Below are 26,218 nucleotides of genomic sequence, written 5' to 3'. Positions count from 1 at the left end.
CAGAACTAACAGTAGTAACAATTCATTTTTGTAAGTCACGTCAGCAGTTATGACTTAGCTATACTGCTCTCTTGGGCCTGTATGTGCCATTCCTACCTAGCCCCTTTTCTAAGCACAGCCACATTTTAAAAATCATAGGAAATAGCAAATGCACAATATAAATAAAACATTTTCGGGCCTCAGTTTTTATGGCTGCCGTTTCCCCCTGATTTTGCTCAAGACACAGATATGCTCTTTCTTCCCTGGTTTCCCCACCACAGGGATTAGTTATGTAAATTAGAACTTAATCCCCTAAAGGCAAATTTGCAGTTCAAGTCCAAGTGCCTGTTTGCATGGCCAAGTGGAACCAAAACCATCAAGAAACTGGGGATCTTTCGCATTTTAGCCTATTTCCTTAAACTATAAAGGTCTCCGTCAAGTTATAAAGGCAACCGACCAGATTTTTTTCCCTTTTAAACAAATTCATAATACAATAGATAAAAGGAAAGAGGGGGGAAAAACCTTCCTAGAGAAGTGAGCTAAGGCTCAATGAATTTCCAGCAATGTGGCAAACATATTGTCTGCTCCTGTGACTCTCAAAAGAATGTAATAAAAGGAAGACAGCAGCCCAGCAGGCAACTTCTAGGGGAGCCGTCTGCCTTCCAGCCCCTTGATGTAACGCTTGAACAGGTGCAATATAAAGGATGCTAAACTGGTGATTATTAGGGCTGTTGGAAAAGGGTTCCTCTCTGCTGTCTGATGTGAATATTTTTTAAAGGCACAGAATTAAGGGATATTCAGGCCTGTTACAGATCACCTATTCTAAGGGGAATACTATGTTTGCACAGAAAAAGAAAGTTGCCCGTTTAAAAGATATTTGTCCTGATTTGTGGCATTGTATATCAGGAATACTTCTTGTGAAATCAATGGAATGATACAGGTGTAAGTGAGAGGGGAATCATGATCACCGAGTTGCATTTCAGAATGGCTATTTTTCTCAGCAATGTCAGCCGTTCCCTGGACTGACTTCAGAACAATAGCTGATCTCCTCGCCACTCAAGTTTGCATAACAGGCTGCAAAAGTTTTTAGGTGTGTCTATCTTTGTGGGAGTTGAGATAACGTTGTTGTTTTTTTCCTTCTCTGAAGTTGCTTGAACTTTCAAGATTATCTGTCCTTATGGCTCAGCAACCAAGCAAAGACTAAATAACAAGCAAAGATCCCATATGGTTCAGTGATTTCTTGGTTAAGCTTCTATCCAAGAGACAGCATTCTCTTATTCTTTACATGATTTCTTTTAAAAACAAAACAACAACAAGAACAACAACAGAGATTTACAGGAAGGGAAGTATGTTTAATGTCAACCACCCAACTTTAAATCCTCTTTTTATTGAGGTTACCCTCTTCCGTTCCTCAGCCAACTCTGATCTCTTATGCAACATTCACTACTAGTACAGGAATAGAATTGAGCAATTTAAAAGGACACCTACCTATTAGGTCCCTCCTAAGCCAGTGCAAGATTGTCCCTACACTCTACTTTTTTCTATTGCTTTGTCCAGTCTACTTTTTAGTGCTTTACTCTCTGGGACAGACAGTGCGGCCTAGTGCATGGGGCACTGGGTTGGGTGTCTTGAGACCTGGTTTTGACCTGCTGTTTGACTAGGCAAGTTATTCCTGCTCTCTGTTTCTTCCCCACCCTTTGACTATGTAGACTGTAATATTTTGTGGGCAGTTGGAGGTTGTTTGTAACTCTGAAAAGTTCGTAACGCTGAACAAAAAGTTATGGATGTGAAACTCGAAGGGCCATTTTCCTCTCTGTTCCCCTGGCAAGATGCTTTTTCTAACAGGTGCCAATGGGTTAACAAATAATTATTTTAGTTTTTTAGGAGCCAACGCATGCCAGACGGTGGCGCTGGCGGTGCCCCTATCTGTCAAGAAGGAATTGTATAGATAATAGGATTTGGGGAATGGTCCTAGCTGATCACTCCGGAGATATCCAAACTGACTGGAGTGGGCAAGCATCCCGCATTTTGGAAACACGTAGGGGTGCACATTTAGATTCCTGGTCAGTTTCCAAGGGGAAAGATGCTAAAGGGAGGAAGGAGGGGAGAAGAAGAAGAAGAAAAAAAAAGCTCCCTACCCAGTCAGGCGGCAGTCCCTGAACCTAAGATTTTACAGGTTTCAGAGTAGCAGAGCTTCTACGTAGCCATGATTGCTGTATAGACTGGAGAGCTTGTATGTGTGTGCGTGTGTGTGAGTGTGTGTGTGTGCCGATGTGTGTGGATGGGAATGTGCCACCCTCCAGCGCCTGCCTGAGCTCTTAGCCAGCGCCTGCTCTCCTTGATTGTCTCCTGGCAGGAACAATGTGGGTTTGCACTGGGGGTCCCAGACCCCTGTCCCCGCCTGTGGAAACCGTGTGAAAGGCAGAAGGGGGCAACGCACGGAGGAGGAGGAGGAGGAGTGTGTCCGTAGCAGGAGGAGGGGTGGAAAAAAGGAAGCCCTCATGGAAGTATGAAGGAGATGGTGGGAGGCTGCTGCGTTTGTTCTGACGAGAGAGGATGGGCAGAGAACCCGCTGGTCTATTGCGATGGACACGGTTGCAACGTGGCTGTACATCAAGGTAAGGCAGGGAGGGGAAGACCCCCCTCTCCCCAGCGCCGGGCTTGGCTTGTGGGGAGTGGAAGGGGTGTGGGGAGAAGGGGGGGGGGATCAGATCCCCGCCCCCCTCCCACGCCGACCTTTCCAGGCACACAACAGGGATGGGAAGCTCTGAGCCATCCCGAGCTGGGGGGGGGGGGGCTTTGTTTTATCCCTATTGTTCGAAATAACGGTATTATTGATGGGCCCGGCTGCGGGGTAGGGGACTATGCCCAGGTGGCGGAGCAGGGAGCAGGAGGAGAAGCGGTTTGGGGACCCTGGTGTGTGTCTACATTGGGGTGGGAGTGAAGCGGGGGTGGGGTTTTTTGAGGGAGGGGCGCTAAGTGGGGAGTGGGTTCTTAGCCCCGGGTGCTGGGTTTTTTTTGGGGGGGCGGGTTCGCACAAGCAGCAGCACGCAAACGGGAGTCTCCCCGGTTGTTTACTATCCGCTGTTGTTATGATTAGGAGCAGGGTAAACTCTGGGAGTCGTTAGCACGGAGCAGTGACCTCTGGCTGTGTTTCCCCGGCTTCCTTCCGGAGGACTGTGTGTTTATTCGGAGGGACCGAGGGGGACGTCGGTGGGGACAGGATAGGGTGACCAGATGTCCCGATTTTATAGGGACAGTCCCCATTTTGGGGTCTTTTTCTTATATGGGCTCCTATTACCCCTCCCTCCCCCCCCACTCCCTGTCCCGATTTTTCACACTTGCTGTCTGGTCACCATAGGACAGGAGCCTTAGGGAAAGTGTGGGGGGGTTTGTGGGGGTGGATCTGATGGGAGGTGCAGACCCCCGCTGTGGAGGCGGGGCAGGGGCTTGCAGAGGTGACAGAAAGGCAGGGAAGGGGACCGGCGCTGGCTGTTTTAGCAGATTATTAACGTGGGGGCGGGCGGGCCGCAGGATTGCGAAGGGGGTCAAAAGACGTCGCTTGGCAAGTGTTTCTTCAGCTCCCTGCTGCACATGGCTGGGTTATTAATGCCTCCCCGGAATGAGTTAACCCTTTCGAGGGGCAGCACCGTCGGGACCCTCTCCCAGGCTGGGTTCTGCAGAGGGAGGCAGCCCCACTTATCCCGCCCCCCATCCCCAATAAGGATCACTTGCATTTGGACATGACTTTACATACAGGGCAGCACACACCCGAGCTGGAAATGTTGCCCTCCTCAGATCTGTGGGAAATAGTTGTTTTAGTGGAAGCCCAGCAGAAGGAGAGATGGTGAAAAGCTGAAGGAGCATAAGATTATCATGTGATTTTTGTTTAATAATAGAAAGTATCCTGGTCTCACCTGGTGTCTGTCTATCATCATACATAAGCCAATATCTAATCTATCTCTCTATCTATCTATCTATCCCCATACACAGCCATCTATCTATCTATCTATCTATCTATCTATCTATCTATCTATCTATCTATCTATCCCCATACACACCCCACTATCTATCTATCTATCTATCTATCTATCTATCTATCTATCTATCTATCCCCATACACACCCCAATATCTATCTATCTATCTATCTATCTATCTATCTATCTATCCCCATACACACCCCAATATCTATCTATCTATCTATCTATCTATCTATCTATCTATCTATCCAGTGCACTGCCCTAAGTGCCCCAATGACAAGGAGGCAAGTGAAACCAGACAGTCACTACACTCTCCAATGAACTCACACAGCAAAATGGAAAAAAAAATAATAATAAAAAGACAAAAACAGTATTTCACCCGTGGGCAAACACTTCTCCCAAGTGATCACTTTGTATCTGAGCTCTGAATCCTCCTCAAAGGAAATCTGCCCAACACTTTCAAACGCCAAGCCTCGGAACTTAAATTTGTAACTCTGCTGGACACCAAAAACCATGGACTTAATAAAGACACCAGATTTATGGCTCATAACAACAATCTGTAACTCACTAATCCTCGTTTGTCCTAGGACATCAGAGGTGATGACTGCTCACTTCTCCTTGAATGATCTCTTGCAACATGTGCTAACTCCTGATCTGTTCCACCTTGTATTTAGCTGTGACACTCCCAGACCTGAAGAAGAGCTCTGTGTAAGCCCTAAAGCTTGTCTCTCTCACCAACAAAAGACATTACCTCACCCACCTGGTTTCTCTTTCTCCTTATTATATATAAACCAATAACCATCATTATTATACATAAGCCAATATCTATCTATTGTTACCCCAATATTTCTTTTGCTCTTGTTCTCTTTCTTTCTAGACTTTCTTATACAAGTTGCTGTGATTGGGAAGTTGGGCATTCTTCTGTGGCTTATATGCCATGCTCACACCTGTAAAAAGAGGTCATTTGCAACCAGGCGAGCAAGGGGGAGTTAAACAGAAGAAGCAGAGCTTGCAGGGGAATTCTCCTGACAATCAGACGCAGTGCCTCCTATCATAAAAGAGTTTATTCCAGGATGCCTCTAATGATCTGTTAGCATGTAGCTAGTCACTCTGAAATGACACTGGCTTGTTGTTTTAATGTCACTGGTGTAACTCTTCTACTTCCTATTTTTGTAATACCAGAAATTCGAGGATATTTGTCTTCACTACTGATTATTGGGACTGGGGGGAAGAAGGCATTGGCTTCTGTGCCCCACCCCTGGCCCTGAACATTAACACATATGCTTTTAATTGGTAACTAGGACCGTTCCCACTTTTACGGTGCTTTATGATTCTGAAGTGTCTTTGTATACAAGCCAATGCAATTATATTGGGACTGTATATGTTTACTACTTGCTGCAGAGACAGCAGAGCAGGCACAGAACGTTGTTTTGGTAGGACCTACAAAATCAACTTTTAGTTTATAAAAGCCTGAGTCATAAAGTAGTGTATAAAGTATCCTACAAACTAGATATTTAGACCTGGAAGACTTGCCTCCTTCCGGTTATAATAATTTTAAGGGACATCCTATTTGATATCCAGAAACCTTGCCACCCTCCCTTACTACCTATGAACTACCTATGAACATGGCATTTGGATATGATTTTGGCATACTTTAAATTTTCTCTTCCAAATAGAGTTGCTTTGTTAATTTATCTCTTTGTGCTTTTTCAACACCTGCAAAGGTAAACCATGTTTAGCTTTTGACTGCATGAATAAAATAGAGCCAAAAACAAGCCTACTTTAAAACTTCACATTAGAGCTGGTCAAAAAATGGAATGCAATTTTTTGTGAAAAATTTCATTAAAATGTTCTCCCTTTTTGTTACTCAAAATTACATTTTTCAACAAAAGTCTCATCAAAATGCAAATGAAGAACATTTCCAACTCTGGTCCATGTCCAGTTTATATTTTCTTTCTTTCTCGCTTCTTGTTCAAGCAACAGGCAGGGAAACTAATAATGTCTTCGGCTGAGTGTTTGCCTCTGGCCGTAAGCCCATTGCTAAAGATGGACCCAAGGCACTCCTCTGTCATAGTTTCTATTTTCTTATGTGTATACCATGGCTCAACCTGGAGTGAGCCAGCCCTTTCAGTTTAACTCCACCACCCCCATTTTTTCCCCCTGGCTCACATAAAATCTCAGACATTAGAGAAATGGAGAAAACTTATTGTGGCCCTGCCCCGTCTATCCCCAGGGAACATCACATGAGTGCTTCCAGCATTATATTTTCAGATGCTTTGTCCAACCTAGTTTCAATGGTGGGGACTCCATTCCAACTGTCAGCTCAGCTTTGCAGGTTGAGTAGGGAGGATGTAATTTGTTCTTTGCTGACGGGTCCCTACATCCTAGCTGGAGCATGAATGACCCTACCCCTGTCTTCTCTTTGCTTCTGTTGCTTTAAACCCACATGCATCCTTCCAGAGTCAGCAACACTTTCTTAAAATCCAGCAAGTACATCCCTTGATGGGTTAGATAGAGGCACTGCTGCTGAAGGAGGTAGGGCATCCTCAAGTGACATCGCCAGTCCTTGGAAAGGATTATAATGGCTGGGATGTTGGCTTGCCCCATGGCAGAAGGGAAGCAGGCCGATTATAAAGGAGAGAGCTTCTGTTGACACAGAGGAAGCTGGAGACCATCAGTCATGCTGGGAGAGCAAAGAGAGGGGAACATTTTGATAAGAGTAGGGTAAAAATATGAAGATTTCCTGGATGCTAGCTGGAGGCTGTTACATTAAAATGGAGTTTGTTCCCCACATTGGTCCAAAATAGCCCAGATTTGGTGACCTTCCTGGCATGCTGAAAAAGGCATCTCTTTGACGGGGTTTTTGGAGAGGGCTAAGGGTATGCTTCTTACAGTGATGAAGAGATGGTAGAGATTTTATAGTTGTCTGGTTGGCAAAGTTCCTGGTGAAACGATTGCTTTAATGCTGCTGTGATTTTACTGTATTATTAATGATGGTTAGGGCACCTAGAGCCTTGGATAGGAGTCTTTTTAATTATTTTAAATCTAAATAAAGCAGAACCTGGTGGATTTGAAATTGGCTGGGGATTGTGGGAGACGTCTCTCCACTCCATTTAGGCCAGATTTTCCAATGAGCTCAGCTCTCATTCGGGCCAGATTTTTCAGAAGCTTTCTGCATGTTGGGTGCTGACCTCTTCTGAAAGTCTGGCCCGATGTGTCACAGTGGAACTGCTGAGTACTTTGGAAAACTTGGTCACTTATTTAAGTGCTGAGCTCAGCTGAAGATCTGGCCTCAGTTGTGGATCTAAGGAGAATGTTCCTTATCTTTAAAGCCCTGCTCTGCAGCCTAGAGCTAACTGCATGCCAGGAAGCTGCTATGGTCCTGTGGCAAGGCCTTAGGTTTGAGAGCCAGACAATCCTGGGTTTTATTCCCCACTCTGCCAGTAAGGCAAGTCAGTTTGCTGCCTTGTGCCTGCGTTTACAGGGTGAAACTCCACAACCTGTGTTATGCTGCAGGTCGGACTAGAATTAGATGACCTAATGGTCCCTTTGGGCCTTCAGACTGGCTCTCTTTTTACAATGCACTAGGGTCTGCAGGTCTGACCAGAGCCAGAGGATGTTCTACAACAGATTTGTGGGGATGGGAGAGAGAGGTGGATGTACAGTATTGTGTTGCCTGGTGATGGGAGTCGGGAGGATAAGCTGCTGTTTAATTTTAATTTTTGCTCTTGTAATTTAAGTCTGGCTGCCTATAGCTTTGGAGAGACAGCCCCCCTCCCCTCTTTTTTTTGTTTGTTTGTGTATGAATCTGAATAATTTAAACAAACAATGAAAAAGCTGAATTAATTTTCTCCTGCTTCCCCCTCACAGCTTGCTATGGAATTGTCCAGGTTCCCACCGGACCCTGGTTCTGTCGAAAATGTGAATCTCAAGAGAGAGCCGCCAGGGTGGTGAGTACGAATCACACCTGTCTTTACAGTGACTAGATTATTCTTGCATCTGAAGAAGTGAGGTTCTTACCCACGAAAGCTTATGCTCCCAATACTTCTGTTAGTCTTAAAGGTGCCACAGGACCCTCTGTTGCTTTTTATAGATTATTCTGTTCCCCCTTTACTCCCCAGGAGTGGTCCAGTGGGGTGGGAAGTGGAACTCAGGAGATGTGGGTTCTCATCCCAGCTCTGCTGATAACCTTAGCCAAGTTACTCAAATGTTCTTCCTCCTATTGAAGTTTAATAGGATTTGAGTGCCTAACTCCTTTTGAAATTCCCGGCTTGATTTAAATCAAGCCCATCTTGTACAGACAAGGCCAGAATCAATATAAGCCTGGTTTAAGAGTGCCCATGCAGCCTTTGTCACTGGTTTAACTACATTATTTTAAATCACAGCTTTAGTTAAACTAATGTAGACAAACCCTTGCTATGTATTTGTGCAGCACCTATCACAGTAGGGCCCCCAGTCTTAGCTGGGGATTGTAGGGGTCCTGGCAATACAATTATAGCTGTTTCACAGACAGGCACACAGAAGTGAAGTGAGTTGGCAAAGAGCTCACGCTTAGGGCTTGTCTACACTGCAGAGTAGTAAATGGAAGAGTTAGGAAGAGAACCCATGTCTCCTGGCTTGCAGACCCCAACTCTAACCATTAGATCCCACCCCCTGTCGGAACCGGGACTGCAAACAAGACCTGACTCCCAGACCCCGCCCCTTCTCTAACCACTGGGAAATGCTGCTTTTATATGCACTGCGGTAAAGAGTCTGGAATGTGCCTGAAGGTGGTTTTATCTCACGCAAATAGTTTCCTAACAGAGGGTCAGGACAGGAACGGTAATCTGGATTTCACGCCCCTCCTCCCCCTCGCCTGTGCGGAGGGAAGGACACCCTGCTGCGTTAGTTACAATGCAAACAGTGTCTAAGCTGAAATAATATACGTGCACATGCAAGTCCTCCTCGGGGGGGCCCCTCACCTGTGAACCTTGCGAGGACTGTAATGTTTCAGCAGGAGACTATGACCCACAATCTACCTTTAAGATAGCAGGAGAATAAAGGCCCTGCAGGTGGTTTCTCTTTCAACGCACCCTTGGTGAAATCTGTTGGACAATGCATAGTGGGCTTCAGTCATGGCATTCATTCATGTGACATTCAATCCCAGCTCCATAATAACCGGACAGTGATAATCTTATTTCCTAAGACGAGCAGGGGATGACTGCCTATCTAAATCTCTTACCTTATGTGTGTTAGATGCCAGCCGTCCTAACAGCAGATGCACAGATGGGTAAATACCTAGAAAGAGTCTAGTCCTTTGATGTAGGAAGCCGTGCATCTGGTGATCAGAGTGAGGGACTGACTCAGCTCTTGTGAGTTCTATGCTGAGTTCTGCTAGCTCGTTACTATGTGGCCTTGTATACCACAACACAGTGCACTGGGAAGTACACTAAGATCTAGAAGACGTGGGTTGTGTTCCTGGCACTGCCAGAGTCTGGCGGCTTTGCTATACCCTAGTTTCCTCCTCTTTAAGAGGAAAATGATCTGCCTTGGTTGCAAAACGCTGCTGTAGAAGTGCAAGATGTTCTTAGGATCCATTGGCATCCATATCTCACGTGCAGTGATTGGCTCTGAGCTGAACTACACTGAGAAATAACAGCCAGCCTCTAATGAGGTTTTGCACTTACCTAGCTCTTGCCCCATGAGAATCTCAAAGCACTTTATAAAGATTAAACCTTACCTCCCCCCAAAACATGAATTGGGTGAATATTTATGGCCTTGTTACAAATGGGGGAACTAAAGCACAGGGAAATATATGACTTGCCCAGGGTTTAAAACCTAGATCTTGAGATTCCATACCCCTGCTCTGACCACACTCCCTCGAGCTGGGAAGAGAATCCAGGAGTCCTCACTCCCAGTTCCCCGCTCTAACCATTAGGCTGTACTCCCTGCTCTAGGAGTCCTAACCTCTAGGCCCCCCGCTCTAACTTTTAGGTTCTGTTCCTTTCACGGAGCTGGAAAGAGAACCCAGGAGGCTAGACTAGAGACCATGTTGGTTGAATGTAAGGAAGAAGGACTGCTAATCCCTACTCAGAACCCCTCCTCAAATTCACAGGTCCCTAAAGGATGCTGTGGAAGTTAGTGTGCTTACAGTAAGCAACTGAAAACCTATTCCACTTTGTAATCAAATTGTCTGGGAAGCCCAGTGAGCTGTAATGGCCCGGAGGGCGGCTTTAGCTGTCTTTTAGAAGCAGGGCTATTAAAAGTCTTGTGTGGGACTTTTAACCCCTCTTGTTATGATCAGAGCTTTGCTAATCGCATGGTGGGAGAGGCACTTTGATCTAAGGGTTGGAGGGGAGAGTGTAGGGGCCTTTTCAAGTGCAAATTTCTTATTACAGGGCTTCGGTTTACTCTGTTCTCTCTGGTCTTTGCTGGAGTTTCCATGCCGATCATGGGAGCAGCTCTCCAGTGCCCTCTCTGGCAATCCCAGCCCAGTCAGCAGCGGAGTGCAATGCAGCCATGACTATTCAAATACCAAAACAATACCCAGTGTCTTTCATTCTTGTGGCGGGGGGTGGGGGGAGGGCTGACTGCTGAGTTCCTGATGGACTCTGCCATTTCCCCCCACGTTTCTTATTATTTTTAATATTATTTAGCGCTGGTGAAAGTTGGCTGTTTGACAACCCATGAGACTTGAGTCTCTTATTTATCCAGAGAGTAGGTACAGCATAGGCCAGGAGAGCAGAAGCTTCCCAAACTCTGCCCATGGCCAACACACATACACAAACACACACACACATTAATGTGTATTGCACTAGAGATCAGAGACCAGGGTCCCTGTGATGCTAGCGGCTGCTCAAATACAACTACAAGATGATTACAGAGTAAGGGTCTGATTCTCCATTGTCATGTATCTTCTGCAGTCATTGACACCAGACCAAAGTGGGTGTGAAACATTATCAAATCGGAGTGGTCGGATCAGACGCCCAGTTTGCACTGGTGCAAAGTGCATGGTGATACAGAATCAGGCCCTGGTGCAGCTATCCTGTTGCAAACCCCTCCCGTAGACACAGCTTGCCGCTGGTGCAGCATGATTTCCTCTGTTTTGAAACGGGTCTAATCTGCCCTGGGGCAAATTGTGTGTGTTCCACCAGCGTAAAGCACATCTGCACACTGGCTAACACCCCAGTGTAGCAAAGAGCTCAAGCCTATAGAAGAGGTTACCTCCAGGGGGCAGAGAGGAGTTGGGTCTCCAGGGCCCCTTCAGCTATAGATGTTTTTGCTGAGAATGCCAAAAGGGAGCAATTGTTTGTTGCTAACTGTGATGGTGATTTTTCTAACTCGGGACACTATTCCACTGAGGAGCGGATCTCTAGAGCTTGTTACATACAGCAAACCCAAACAAGGGCCCCACATCCACTGCCCCCCCCCCCCAGCTCATGTTGATGGACCCCATAACTACAGCTGGTCATAAATTTTCAGTGGAAACATTTTTTTTTTGACAGAAAATGGCTTTTTCAACAAAATGGACATTTTCGCAAAAAAAAAAAAAAAAATCCGTTTTTCATTGAAAATTTTCGGGGTTTGGATTTTTCATCCCAAACTTGAAAAACTTAAAAGGAAAAATGTCAATAAAAATAGAAAATACATTTTGTTTGGCCTTAATTTTTTCAGGGGAGGAAAAAAAATAATTTCTCTCCTGCAGCCTCTTTTCACAAACATTAGTGCGAGGTTGGAGGCACAAGTTTGCCAGCATCAGACACGCTCCTGGGAATACACATTCGGTGTAGAATCCACGCCAGTATTGGCCCAGCCATCTTGAAAGCTCATTGTGGGTTGGGGTCGTCCAACCAGGGAGCATGTGAGCCCTCACCTGTCACAAATAGTCAGATACAAATAGCCAGTGATATAAAACAGTGTGGAAAGAATTAATACTGGGACTCACCATCCGCTGTGGGGTGCTGGGTGGATCCTATGTCCGGGGCAGGGTGTGTTAATGAGTCTCCACTTCCATTGTCCCCTACGGCCATTTTAATTAGTGCAGCCAGGTGTGTGTTCTTGACTGTTCCCCCCTGGCGGCTTCCTTTGCTGGAACTGCAGGGGGCTGGCTGGGTTTGGGCAGGTCTTGCCTCCCCTCACAGCCGGAGGGCATTTCCTCAGCCCCTTTTGGCTCCAGCAGCCTCCCTGGTTGTGGGGCTCCCTCTCCTGCTTCCGGAGAGGCTGGTGGAGATGGGAAGCAGGCCCAGGTAGGACCCGCAGCCTGGTGTGAGGCAGGGAGTTGGTCCTGGGGGGCTGGTGGTGCTGTGGAGGGGGTCCGGGGCTGAGTTGGGTCTCGTCTCCTCCCCGTCCGCCATGGCCATTTCTCTCAATGGGGCCAGCCCCCCTCACCGCCACACTGCACTATCTCTGGGGCCACTTCCTCACTCTCTGGGCTGCCTGCCCCTTTCCCTTCTCCACACCGGGCGGCCGACCCTCGCCCACTGAGGCCCGCTCAGTGACCGGCTGAGGGAAGATGGTGAAAGGTGGGTGGGGGGCTCCAGCCATTGGTCAGAAGGAGAGCTGGGGCGGGGCTCCCTTTGGAATTCCGGCCTCTGCATCCTGGTGAGTCCTGCAGCCCTGGGCAGAGCGCCTGCGCTAGGGTGACCAGATGTCCTGATTTTATTGGGACAGTCCCGATATTTGGGGCTTTTTCCTATATAGGCTCCTATTACCCTCCCGTCCCGATTTTTCACACTTTCTATCTGGTCAGCCTTTATGACCCACCCATATTATGTGAAATATCTTCCCATTACAGGTATAAAAATTGGTGCCTGGGCCCTGATAAACCATGGACTGAAAAAGGTGCAGGATTTTTTGAATTCATTGTTTCCTGCGGATGCTTTGCCCATCTTTGAGCTGAAACCCTCCAAGCTCATTTCACACAGTCATTCATAACTCTTGGGCCCAGGATTGTAAAGGCTTTCAGGCATTGCCACACTCAGCGTGGCAATGCCTGACTGATTTAAGAGTCTAAATCTCTTTTTCAAAAGGGATGGAGGCACTTAGGAGCTCAAATTGCATTGACAGTTGATAGGATTTAGGTGTGGCAACACTGACCACAGCAGCGCCTAAATAACTTTAAAAATCTGCTCCTTGGTCACTACTGACCGAGACTGGACCAGTGACCTAGCAATGAAAGATGCTGTATCCCCTGAACTAGCTTCCTTCCACCAAGGGTATTATCACAATGAGGCAAATAGAAAAGTGACCCTGGCTTAGATCCTCAGCTTGTGTGAATCACCATTGTATTACTCAAAAAGAACAGGAGGACTTGTGGCACCTTAGAGACTAACAAATTTGTTAGAGCATAAGCTTTCGTGGACTACAGCCCACTTCACGGCTGCTACTCTGAAACCTGTCATTGTATTACTGAAATCTATGGAGCGATACCAGTGGTTCTCAACCCCTGGAGGTACGCAGAGGTCTTCCAGCAGGTCCATCAACTCACCTAGCTATTTGCCTAGTTTTACAACAAGCGACATGAAAAACACTAGCAAAGTCAGTACAAACTAAAATTTCATACAGACAATGACTTATTTATACTGCTCTCTATTACTATACACTGCAACGTAAGTGCAATATTTATATTCCAGCTGGTTTATTTTATAATTATATGGTAAAAATGAGAAAGTCAGCAATTTTTCAGTACTAGCGTGGCTGTGACACTTTTGTATTTTTGTGTCTGATTTTGTAAGCAAGTCCTTTTTAAGTGGGGTGACACTTGGAAGTACGCAAGACAAATCAGACTCCTGAAAGGGGTCCAGTCGTCTGGAAAGGTTGAGAGCCACTGAGCTACACCAATTTACATCAGTTAAGGGCTCTTAATCACTCATTGGATCCCTCTGGTGTAAATGCAGCACTCTGGTATGAGAGAGATAAGGTCAGTGTGGTAACATTTTATTGGACCAACTTCTGGTGGAGGAAGGTACAAACTTCCGATCTACACAGAGCGCTTCTTCAGGTTGGGGGCCGGAAGCCGAACAGCTCAGATGGAAGGAAGCAGAGTGACTCAGACACTTTTACTTCCTTCCCCAGACCTGAAGAAGAGCTCTGTGTAGCTCAGAAAGTTTATACCTTCCACCAACAGAAGTTGGTCCAAGATGTTACCTCCCCCACCTTGCCTCTCTCATGTCCTAGGACCAACATGGCTACAACACTTCAAACACTTTGGTATTGCAGACAGGACAATATCTGGCTCTGCTATGGAGTATCCTCTCCCCCCACACACACACATACACACACACACTTCCTCTCAGTGAAGAAAACATCATCCCACATAATCCAGCCGTGTGCTAAATGAGAGCATCTCTGTCCCCCATCCCCTACGAGGAATCATACTAACCTCATTGTTTCTGTTTGCTTTCAAGAGATGCGAGCTGTGTCCCCACAAAGACGGAGCCCTGAAACGGACCGACAATGGAGGTAAATGCCCCTGCACAGAGTAGCCAGCGTGCTTTCTCATTGCATTGTCTGCTGGGGTGATGGCAGCACCAGTTCTGGATGCAGAGTAGTGGTTAACAACCCAGAAATTACTGCACTCATTGTCCATCTAGGTTGCCAGTGCTGGATGCGGTCTAGGTTGCCAACCAGTGGACAATGCTGAATGCTCCAGAGGAAGGAGTAACATCTCCCCTATCATACACATATGTACCTCCTAATGTACCTACAAAGGCAACACTATTCGCTGGAAACAATCCTTCCTGACCCCCAGCTGATATTCTGGTTTATGCCCTGAAGCATGGGGATGGCCTTTGTAATTTTCACCTAAGCTAGTGTCACTGCAGATGCTGCTATTGTTCATATAAATATATAACCTACTAAACTATTTACTTCAATCATATGCTGTAGCAGTGAGTTACAAAGGTTAATTATGCTGGAGAGAACACCTCCCAGTAGGGATAAGAGGGGAATTGATTCTCCGAGAGAGCTATTCAATCCTTGCCCTCTCTGCTGAGACTTCCAGCAAAGGAGTTGGTTAGTGGGGAGGCAGCATGGCCTAGTGGATAAAGAAGAGGTTCTGTTCCTAGTTCTGTCACTGGGTTGCTGGGTGACCTTGGGCAAATCACTTCTCCTTCCTGTAACTTAGTTTTCCCCCCATCTATAAAATAGGGAAAATGATACTTCCTTGGTAAAATGCCTAAAGATCTATGGAGGAATAAGAGCTAGGTATTCTTATCATCATTACTAGTGGCTGTTGGGATGATGGTTCAACTTGGGCACTTGTCCCCAAGGAACTGGACTGAGACCCTGCAACTCATTGCTCAGAAACATCTGAAGAACCCTCAGGTGGCAGCAGTGACTAATGAATAGATGTGGAAGGTTGAGATTTTTATCGGTAAATGTCAGTAAATGTTGAGTTCACCGTACACACATAAACTGGTGAAAAAATATTTCCATCAATAATTAAAATGCACAGATAGGTAAAGTAAGAAAAATGCTGCTTGAGAACTTCTTAGAATTTGATTTAAGGATATTTACTTTGTATAGTTTGATGTGATGTTGACAATTTTTGTGTCAACGGTTAGTAAGCTTTAAGTCTATGAATCTCAATGCCTAGTGTCATTAAATAATTATTGTCTGACCTCTGCTATTGTCTGACCCCCGCCCCCCGAATGTCCCGCCATTATGAATTTTTTAATAGATAACAATTGAAAATAACTGCTTAAAAATAAACATAGATAGTAGATATTGATGTTATCAAAATATACAAATTGAATTTTGCCAAGCCTACTAATCACCTAGGCTACGTCTGAGCCAGTCAGCTAAACCTGAAAGAGTTCAGTTCTTTTTAAGGTGGAATGTTTTCATTTTGGATGGGCTGCCCCTGTTGGCTGGAAGGCAAATCATGGTCCTGACCTGCAAGAAATGTGTGGCTCAGGTACAGGAGTTCTCTGGTCTGGAAGGAGTGGGCCTAGAGGATTTGTGTACCTCTGGAACATGGCAGCCCCTGCTGGCTGGCCTTCAGACTGGCAATAACATAGGCTCCCGTGGAACTTCATTGCTCTGTTCTCTGGGCTGCAGTAGCCATGAGAAATGCAGGGCTGAGATAGGCAAATGACTAGGCAGGGGTGAGGGTGGGAAGAGGGGGAAAAACAGCTGCCCGGTCTTCCCACACAGACACTTGGCAGGGTGGTCAGTGCCTGTCCCAGAGCTGACCTGTCCAAAACATGGGGAGGGTAATGCTGGTCCCAGAGGTAGCTGGGCCCGAGCAGGCTAGATGAGCAATGTCTGCCCCTTTGGATGCAGAGCAGGCAGGATGGGATGGTGCATGGCCCAGATCAGTCAGGGTGGACAGCGCCCACCCTGGTCTTCACAAGCCTCAGAATGAGAGAGGAAAGGAAGCAAAGGGAGCTGTCCCACACTGCAGAGTTTCCTTCCCCATTATCAGACGTCCCCAGTCTCTTGCTGCCTTGAAGCATGATGGAGTTTGGTCTCAATGCCCACGGCTTGCAGCCAGCAATGTAATCAGCTCTTCAGAGCGGCTGTTACTTCTTCAAAGTTGCTTATTTCCCTGCAGTGCTGGTGCGCCTGCCCCTGGGTCGCACTGAGGCCATCAGGGAGTTGGCTCAAACTGAGAGAGCTTTTCTTTGATGTCTTCCCAGTTTCGGGAAGGAGCTCATGAGGGCCCCTGAGTGGCAGAGAAGGGACCTTAAAGGCGGTGGGACCACCAGGTAGAGCCAGCTACACAATAGCGGCCTTGCCACAAGGCTAAGGGCACAACTGCAAACGCCAAAGTACCACGTTGGGGGATTGTATTGTAATAACAGGATAGTCTTCTTCCAACAACGTTATGATGTGGTTTGGGCTGTGCCGACAGGAACTAGAAGTGTTATAACCATGTCACTGGATAGCGTGACAGCCCCACTGCTTACAGGGCAGTAAGATGATCCCGTAACAGCGGAGTTTGGTCCCGTCTAAATGGGCCAGACCATACTGTGTGCTATCAAGATTCCTCCCAACGTGGTAGATTAGCTAGTGGAGAGGGACCCTAACTGTCTCGCTGAGCTAATGCTGTCCCAGGCAGGGTGGAGATTCTGCTTCTGCACCTTGTGGAGAGTTGTCCTTCTCCCAGGTGGCTGGTGGTTCTGGCTGGTCTGCAACAATCTGGGCTTCAGATCTCGAGTGTGTCATTTGGGGGGAGGAGTGGACATTCTACACCTGCTCTGCCCAAGAAATCTCTGTCCCTTTAGTTAAAATTTGAAGGTGGTATCTAGCCATCTGTCTGTCTACAGAGGATGGCGATCAGTTGTTCTTCATGTTCACCGAGGGTGGGACAGGAAGGAGTCAGCTTAATTTGAAGCATGACAGTGTAGGTCAGATATTAGGAATACATTTCTAACTCTAAGAATAATGAACAGGCTACCGAGGGAGGCTGTGGAATTCCTATCATTGGAGGTTTTTAAGAACAGATTGGACAACCTCCTGTTAGAGATGGTCTAGGTATAATTCCTCTTGCCTCAACATGTGGGGATGGACAAGATGAACTTGAGGTCCCTTCCAGTCCTATCTGTCTCTCTTTCTCTCTCCCCATCCACTGATCATCACCATAGGATCTGAGTCCCTAACAAAATTTTCACAAAGGCCAGGATGTGTGTTAGTTTAGTTCCCGCCCTTCCAGCATCCCCCGAACCATAATTCCATCCCGCTGCCTGTTTGCTGTCCTCCCCAGGTCTCTGGCATCTCATGGGGGCCTGCTGTGATCTTCTCTCTCCCGTTTGCCTCCCCAGGCTGGGCCCATGTCGTCTGTGCTCTGTACATCCCCGAGGTGCAGTTCGCCAACGTGCTGACCATGGAGCCGATTGTCCTGCAGTACGTACCTCACGACCGTTTCAGCAAGGTGAGGCTGCCTGAGGAGGAAGAAGAGTTATTAGAGCTAAAAGACACGGTTGGCACAAGAACAAATGGGGTTAAACTGGCCATGAATAAACTTAGACTGGAAGTTAGAAGAAGGATTCTGACCATCAGAGGAGTCCCTCTAGGAGCAGTGGGGAGAGCAAACAACCTAACTAGTTTTAAAATGGAGCTCGATAGCGTTATGAACAGGATGATATGACAGCCTGCCAACCCCTGAGCACACCCCCTTGTGGCATGGCATGGCCCCAGTGCTTCATTCGTGCCAGGGCTCAGCCCTGGCGCCTCTAGGCTTGCTGTGTTAGTTATGAAAGTAAAAAAATTGCTTGAGCCCTGGCACCTCTTTCATTACAAATTAAGCCCTGCGTGGCCCTGCAGGCCCTCTCCTCTCTCTTCCTCTTGTCATGCAATGATTTACTAGTAGACCAGAGTACTTAGACCAAGATTCCGCCCCCTCCGGCCCCAGGAGGCTTATTTATTAACTCTTGCACAGAGTACAAACTCCTTAGCTCCTCAAATCCACCCTTTTCCTGGGAGCTAATTCAGACAGGCCTCCTCGCCTTAAATTAGACGTCCCACAGTCTCCACCTGGGCCTGTGTGCTCTCAGCCAGGTAGACTTCTACCTCCTGCTAGCATCTCTAGATGCTGCTTTCCATGAGAGCCTTTTTTCTCTAGGTGCACCCTCCCTCAGCTGAGCTCTTACTTTTTTATCAGGTGCAAGGGGGTTAATTATTGGCGGGGGGCTGGGCTCATTCTCCTTAAAGAAGCCCTTCGTAGGTAAACTGGGCCCTGACTCCTTTTAAAGGGGCCACCCACCCTGGGACATAAAGGCAGACTCTATGATCCAGGATGTCTGTCAGTCCTTTCTCCCTTTACTCCAGATGCCCTCCCCTCCATATGGTCTTTGTTGGGCCTTTTCTAATTCCCTGCATTTCTTATCCACTTTGGGTTCATTTCCAGGTATTTTATTCCCTTTCAAAAACATATAATAAAGTGAAGTCTCATTAGAATTCTAGAATCACAGGGTTAGAAGGGACCACACGGGTCATCTAATCCAATCCCCTGCCAAGATGCAAGATTTGTTGTGTCTAAACCATCCCAGGCAGATGGCGATGATCCAGCCTCCTTTTGAAAACCTCCAGAGAAGGAGCTTCCACGACTTCTCTAGGCAGCCTGTCCCATTATCCTGTGGTTCTTACCATTAGAAAGTGTTTCCTGAGGTTTAATCTAAATCTGCTCTGCCGTAGTTTGAATCCATTGCCTCTTGTCCCGCCCTGTGGCAGTTCTTGCAAGTTACCTTCATTTCCCTCCGTTGTCATGGCTCAGCCTCTGACTTGTGCCTTTGCATTCCCATTGCCCTCACCCGGCCCTTGCCCAGAGAACACTTCTCGTTGTGTATGCAATGCCCCATATTGTGGTGTGAGCGGGACGGGGGAGTGGGATTAGACTGCATCTGTCCCCCCTGTATTATTAGGGGATGGCAGGAGTGGCGCTTCATCTACCTCAAGCATTGCAGGGAGAATGGGGCTGGGTCTCCCTTTGACCCACATGTTATGGGGAATTTGTGGGCTGAAGCTCTCTTTGACTCACGGGTGATGGAGAAACATGCGTGGGGAGGAAGGGGAAGGAGGCTGTTATTGGGATCAATGGGGCTGAGGCTGAGTGGAACACTGAAAAATACACCAGTATCAGTGTCACAGGAAGGAACTGACACGGCCCAATGGAGAGGAGTTTGGGAAGGTCTTTGCTGCATATGGAGCAGTGTGCATGGGACGGGGAAGGCCTGTCCTTTGGCTGCCCATTGCATGGCCTCCACGGGGTTAGGGGGACGGCTCACAGCCCTCTGTTTCCTTTCCCCAGACTTGCTATATCTGCGAAGAGCAGGGCAGGGAGAGCAAAGCAGCCTCGGGGGCTTGTATGACCTGCAATCGACATGGCTGCCGGCAAGCCTTCCATGTCACCTGGTGAGTCGCCGTGGTAACGGCCCCCATCCACTGGTTTCTCTGCCACAGCCTTGAGGCCACGTTAAAGAACAGACAGAGCCCCACTCCAAGGGGAACTGGGCAAATAACACTGGCTTTATATTTGTGTATGGGGGGGATCCCCCCCACAACTACCAGAAGTGGAGGAGATTCCCCCAGGTTGTGTGAAATTTCACAAGAAGGAGGCATTCCTGGGCCGGGTGGTGAGTGATGGGGAATTCCCTAGGACTGGGTGAAATCCAATGATAGAGAGTCTGACTCACACCCCAGGGATGCTGTTTCACAAGCACAGGGCCTGGAAGAGCTTAATCAGAAATATGTGATTTTTAAGGTCCCGTCTAGGGTGACCAGACAGCAAGTGTGAAAAATTGGGACAGGGGTGGGGGGTAATAGGAGCCCATATAAAAAAAAAAGCCCCCAATATCGGGACTGTCCCTATAAAATCGGGACATCTGGTCACCCTCGTCCCATCTCCCATGCACCCTCAGAGCCTGTCAATCACGGGAAGGTTGGAATTTGCGCTGGGAACAGCCTGGCTTCCTTGCTCATGAGATACTGTCCTTGGAATAATCACATGTCCCTCAGACCAGGCCCCAGCTAAATGCAAAAAGTACAAATAGAGGTGGTAGAAAATGTTCGACATTTCCACTAAAACATTTTGCGAAAATTTTCCCCACCAGCTGAGAGGTTCCAAAGCATCAAATTTTGGTTAAAATTTTCTCCTAACGTTTTTAAAGTCGCCCCACCTCCCCCCATCACAAACCATTTATTGAACAGGCCAGGATGGGAAGCATCCAGCCCCTCCCTCATGGGACAGAGCACTCAGCACATGACCTGTTGAGGTTTATGCTCTGCCACCCTCCCCATCTTGTGTATTTCAGTGCCCAGATGGCCGGCCTCTTGTGTGAAGAGGAGGTCCTGGAAGTCGACAATGTCAAATATTGTGGCTACTGCAAGTATCACTTCAACAAAATGGTGAGTCCCTTTGTTTCGCTGGTAGGGCTTGAAAGGGGAGGCAGCGTCTTGGGGGTTGACCCTGGATCGTCCCAATGCCTGGCAGCGGGAGAGGACCTGAGGACATGTAGACGAGACCGTCAGCCCGTGCCATGGACCACTCCCTGGTTCTCTTGCTCTGACAGGGCTAGCAGAGCCTGCGAGTGGCTACCCTCCCTGACCTTTGACCCAAAGCACTTTAAAACAATGGGGCTGGTTCTGGCCCCCTGCTCCTGCCCCTGTAGGGCACTCTAGGGCCATAAATAAACCTTAAGGGGCCAGGGGGAAATTCTCCAGGTGCAGGAGCAGGGTAGGGATGATGTAAGCTGCCCATCACTGCTCTGGCCTAGGCAGTGGTGTTGGGACCAGTAGGGGACGTGTCAGGGCAGGAGGGAATGTGGTGCTACAGGGCTCTTGGTACTAAGGGGGTTCTGAGCCCATATGTCTTCCTGAAGAGGTTGCTATAAGACAGAGCTGCCCTAATTTATGCCTGGAATCTGGGGTGGCCCAAAGATGGGATGAAGTCACCCAGGAGACGCAGCACAGAATCTGGCCCTATCGATATATACAGCCCCATCAAAATGCAGCCACTTCTGGGGAGGAGGGTGGCACGCTACCTGGCATTCTGGGTAGATTTGGGGCAAGAGGAACATGGGCTCCTCCCCATTACATCACAAGAGGAATAGGAGGGAGAGGGACCCTTCCCAATTTAGAGCCCCCTTCTCTCCCCAACCCTACTGGAAAGGACACCTAATCCCCTGCACTCTCGGCCCCTCCTTTGTTTGCTGGCCTTTCCCAATCTCCTTCCCGCTTCTCAGGGCTGTCACATTCAGTGTCTAATATCTCCGGCCTCCTCCCCAAAGTCAAACCAGAGGCCACATTCCTGCTATGTGAGTCCCTTCATCACCCAAAAAGCAACAGAGGGTCCTGTGGCACCTTTAAGACTAACAGATGTATTGGAGCATAAGCTTTTGTGGGTGAATACCCACTTCGACAGACTCGTGTTGCTTTTTACAGATCCAGACTAACACGGTTACCCCTCTGATACTTCATCACCCAAGACAATCATGGTCCTGTATCTACTTTCCCTATGCACTGATAGACAGCAGGGCTCCCCAGACGCCACCTCACCATGGGGCTGAGAACAGAGCCTCCCTCACCCAACATCTTATTCAAGAGCATTGGCCTTATCTAGGAAGGGGGCCTGGACATAGAAGCCAAGCAGGGGCGGGGGCGGTGTCTGGTTTGGGCCTATCTACATATATCTACCCGTGTGAGCTAAGCAAGGGTTTAGGGTGGTGCAAATCAGGTCAGAGCGCCGTTGCTGGCACAATTCACCTCCTCATCATAGGTAAGCTCCTCTCCTCCTTGCTTACAAAGCTCTCACACCCAGGCTGGGCCTAGCTACTTCCTCCGCCTCATGCGTGTCTTTGTGCATTGGCCATGTGTAGGGCGACCAGATGTCCCGTTTTTATAGGGAAAGTCCCGTTTTTGGGGACTTTTTCTTATATGGGTGGCTATTACCCCCCACCCCCGTCCCGTTTTTTCACAGTTGCTGTCTGGTCACCCTAGCCACGTGGCATACAGGAATTGGATAGTATCCCTTGAAGCAGTCTGTGAACCCTCTAGTGCAGGGGTAGGCAACCTATGGCACGCGTGCCGAAGGCGGCACGTGAGCTGATTTTCAGTGGCACTCACACTGCCTGGGTCCTGGCCACCAGTCCGGGGGGCTTTGCATTTTAATTTAATTTTAAATGAAGCTTCTTAAACATTTTAAAAACCTTATTTACTTTACATACAACAATAGTTTAGTTATATATTATAGACTTAGAGAAAGAGACCTTCTATACATGTTAAAATGTATGACTGGCACACAAAACCTTAAATTAGAGTGAATAAATGAAGACTCGGCGCACCACTTCTGAAAGGTTGCCGACCCCTGCTCTGGTGGCACTCAGAGCAGAAGTATGCATGTGCAACTAGGCTTGGCATGTCAGTTGTGTGTACTAAATGCACTTGTTGGGCTCCCTGTATGGTTTCTTCACACCATTATTGTTGTGTAAAGGGCAAAAGGCACAAGAGGAGGGATGTGAAGTGGAGCGACATATAAGAAGCCGGGGGCGGGGGGAGGGCAGTCCATCTGACCAGATGGAGAGGGGAAATCAGGGAAAGCATGTCTCATTAATCCCCTGTCCTCATTCAGCTTGCCCAAGAGGTTGGCAAGCTGTAGATTATCCTGCTTGTAATCTTCTTTCTAGTGAAAGGGTGAAACTCCTCCATCCTCCCTTCCCAAGACTGGTCCAACATGTGCAGATCCAGCAAAGGGCCATGTGGCCCCCGTCTTAGGCCACGTCGACACCACGGGTGTTACAGCGGCACAGCTGCAGTTATGCCATTGTAGAGCTGTAGTGTAAGATGCTTTTACGTCGACAAAAGGGGGCTTTCTGTCCCTGTCGGTAATCCACGGGAAGAATTCCTCTGTTGATCTAGCCACGCCTACGCCGGGGGTTGCCTCGGCTTAGCTACAGCATTCAAGGGTGTGAATTTTTCATACCCCTGAGTAGGGTGACCAGATGGGATGAAGAAAATATCGGGACACATAGGGGGCGGAGGAGTCCTGCCGGTGGAGCAAAAAACCAAACAAACAGGAGTGCGAAATATCAGGTCAAATTGCGTCCCAACCAAACATCGGTTAGGACGTGGGACAAACGCCTAAATATCGGGACGGTCCCGATTTTATCGGGCTTTCTGGTCACCCTACCCCTGAGCAACGTAGCTAGGTCGATCTAAATTTTAAGCGTAGCTGAGGCCTTAGTCATGATTTTGCTGAAGTGCTGAAGCTTTGGCCCTGAACTCACCGTTGGCTCTTTGTTTTTTATCTATTCTCCATCTCCTCCCCTCACCCCCACCCTGCTTATCTCAGAAGACATTGCGTCACTCTGGAGGCAGCTCCTTCATCGCCGGGAGAAGAAGCCGGTCTGTGTCACCCGCTCAGGAGAAGCCTGTCTCCCACCATGAGAGGCCAAAGAAGGTAATGTTCCCCTTGGTACGTGTCTGTGCATTGAGAGAGCCAGGACTTGATCATATGGGGTGAAAGGGGGAGAAGAGGGTGTGGAGGACACCGGTATCCTGTCCGATGTATCATTGCCATCCAAAGGTGGTCACATCTGGAGATTTGCCCGTTGGGCTGTGTTTTCAACTCGCACTCTAGAAATACCTGCTAAATTTGGAAGTATAGCCATGGTGCATGTGAAACGCTGCACGTACAAAAGGAACATGTGCCAGCAGAGGTGCCCATGTAATATGCTTCCCCTCCCTTCCCAGCGTCTGCTCCATATGGAGGACAACAGTCTACTGCTGCCGCCTGCTAGCAGAGTTACTCCTTTAGCTCAAGTGGGAAGAGTCTGTGCTGTGGTGCTGAAAGCAGTGGGTTCAAATGCAGCTGGTGACTTATGCTCGAGGTTGTTATGCTCACAGACTTAGGAGGCTTTGCTTTCAAGGACCAAGAGGTTATGGCTCAACTTTGGCCAAGTTGTTAATTGGAAACAATAAAATAATTCATAATAACAAGGAAGTGCTTAATTAGTCAAATTAAGCACAGTCACATGGAGCCTGCCCTGCGGTGCAAAACTAGCCAAGGAAATATCTCATTTTGGTTAAATGATTATTCTGAAGAATGTCACACTCTGTGTCGGTCTGGAAGGATAGTTATTCAAATGAGTAAGATGTGCTCACCGAAATCACAACAGTGTTAATGAGAGAGACAGAGCTGTGCTCTCCTATTGTCCACGTTGATGTCTTCTGAGACTTTATGGATCAAATTCTGCTCTCAGTTATCCTGGTGTAAGTCTGGAGTGACTCTATTGAAGTCCTTCAGGTTTACACCAGTGGAACCGAGAGCAGAATTCGGCTCATTGTACAAATGCAGCTGATGGTGCCATGCAAACGGGAGCAGGAACTCCTAAGGTCTTTTGCCATGGGTGGTGTCTGGGGATGTCTGGCTTTCTAGCTTTTATTTTGTCTTGTTTTAATACTGCAGCCCTCCATAAATAAATAAACCAATTCAAATCCAGCACAAGCTGGTCATAACCAAACTCCAGAACTCCCTGATGGCGTGTTGGGTGATTTCTATGGAATGAGTTGCGTGGGTCTCAGCCCAATTCCCAGTGGGCAGGCAAGTCCACCTTAGAAAAGCAACATGGCTGCAATGAACACGCCACCTGACTTCCTTCTTGCCCACCCCTGCCGAGAGGGGCTGAGTGGGTCATGAAGATTCATCTCCCCTCTCGTCCCTAATGAGGGGTCCCTCCAGATCTGGGTTGAGACACACCAGCAAGTACGTGCGAGCCCCGTGCCGTACTTGATCTGTAGTCGAACAAGGGAAACGTCAATTTCCAGGGATGCTTGTGTAAATTCACATGCACCCAATTGCTGACTCTGAATGGGCAAATTTCCTGGTGTAGACGAAGCTAAGATGCACCGGGATATATTTACTCCTCTTATAAGTTGCAGCTGCTGGGAAGGAGGGAGAGAGAAAGAGCCTCTGTTTCATGGCTAGAGAGAGCTGGAGCTTGGCACAGGGTAAACAGCTGTAATGGAAAGCGCTATTTTTAGCCAGCACCAGCCAGAGGGGTTGGGGGAGGGGGACGGGATCAGTGTGATTGACAGGAGCTTTGGAGATCCCAGCTGGAATTATAACTGACTGAGGCTGCGAAGGTCAGGGACTGTAAGACAGTTCCTATATTTACACAGACTTTGGCAGCGGGGGTAGAAGGGGCGGGATCATTGTCATGTGCGTGGCAGGTAGGAGCATCGGTGGTGCCGGTCTCCAGGCTGAGGTTGGAAAACAGGTTGGCACCGGAGGGGACGCCAGCGCAGGAGGAATGTATGTTTGTTTACAGGCATTTCTGCGACGCTTGCTGCTGTTGTCACGTCTGGGTGCCTCACCGACATGGATGGACTCAGCCCCACAATTCCCCCCAGCCCTGGGGGGATCATCGCTGTGTTTGTACAGCCTTTAGCATAGTAGGGCACTGGCCCATGATTCCTAGGGCACTACCGCCATGCAAATAAATAATCGTAATCGTAATCATTCCCCCATTTCAGATGGGGAAACTGAGGCACAAAGAGGGCTAAGTGTAAACCTCCTCTCTCGGGGGGATGAGAGTTGAAGTCTGTGGGAGTCATGGGTGCTCAGCAACATATAGGTCCGGCCCCAGTTAGTTGTTAAGGTGCGGGAATTGAAAGAATTGCTACTGAATATAGATGGTGCCTGTACCACAACCATTTAAAGAGTGTCTAAAGCGCTAGTTCCAATCTGTTACTCCCCGAACCTTTCCGCAGTAAGTGTCTAGTGGCTAGATCAGGGGACTGACCCTCCTGGGTTCTATGCCTGCTTCTACAGATGACCTTG

The 26,218-nt window shown here is 48.0% G+C and overlaps 1 protein-coding gene across 5 annotated transcripts in view; it reads left to right on the top strand.

Moving 5' to 3' along the window:
- Nucleotides 1-2,167: 2,167 nt before the first annotated feature.
- The window catches only part of MLLT6 (MLLT6, PHD finger containing), a 76,225-nt gene continuing 52,174 nt past the window's right edge, over nucleotides 2,168-26,218 (top strand). The window contains exons 1-7 of one of the 5 annotated variants that reach the window (XM_042844561.2): nucleotides 2,168-2,597; nucleotides 7,831-7,910; nucleotides 14,346-14,400; nucleotides 17,706-17,815; nucleotides 19,691-19,794; nucleotides 20,694-20,787; nucleotides 23,732-23,836. In XM_042844561.2, coding sequence (XP_042700495.2) covers nucleotides 2,489-2,597; nucleotides 7,831-7,910; nucleotides 14,346-14,400; nucleotides 17,706-17,815; nucleotides 19,691-19,794; nucleotides 20,694-20,787; nucleotides 23,732-23,836 — 657 coding nt within the window. In that variant the 5' untranslated portion in view covers nucleotides 2,168-2,488. Of the gene's footprint in view, nucleotides 2,598-7,830; nucleotides 7,911-14,345; nucleotides 14,401-17,705; nucleotides 17,816-19,690; nucleotides 19,795-20,693; nucleotides 20,788-23,728; nucleotides 23,852-26,218 lie in introns of all 5 variants that reach the window. The other 4 variants (XM_008162706.4, XM_008162705.4, XM_008162708.4 and 1 more) reach the window with 4 other exon arrangements.

Source organism: Chrysemys picta, chromosome 24 (assembly GCF_011386835.1).
Source record: "Chrysemys picta bellii isolate R12L10 chromosome 24, ASM1138683v2, whole genome shotgun sequence".
Taxonomy (NCBI): domain Eukaryota; kingdom Metazoa; phylum Chordata; order Testudines; family Emydidae; genus Chrysemys; species Chrysemys picta.
This window is presented reverse-complemented; position numbering and strand designations above follow the sequence as displayed.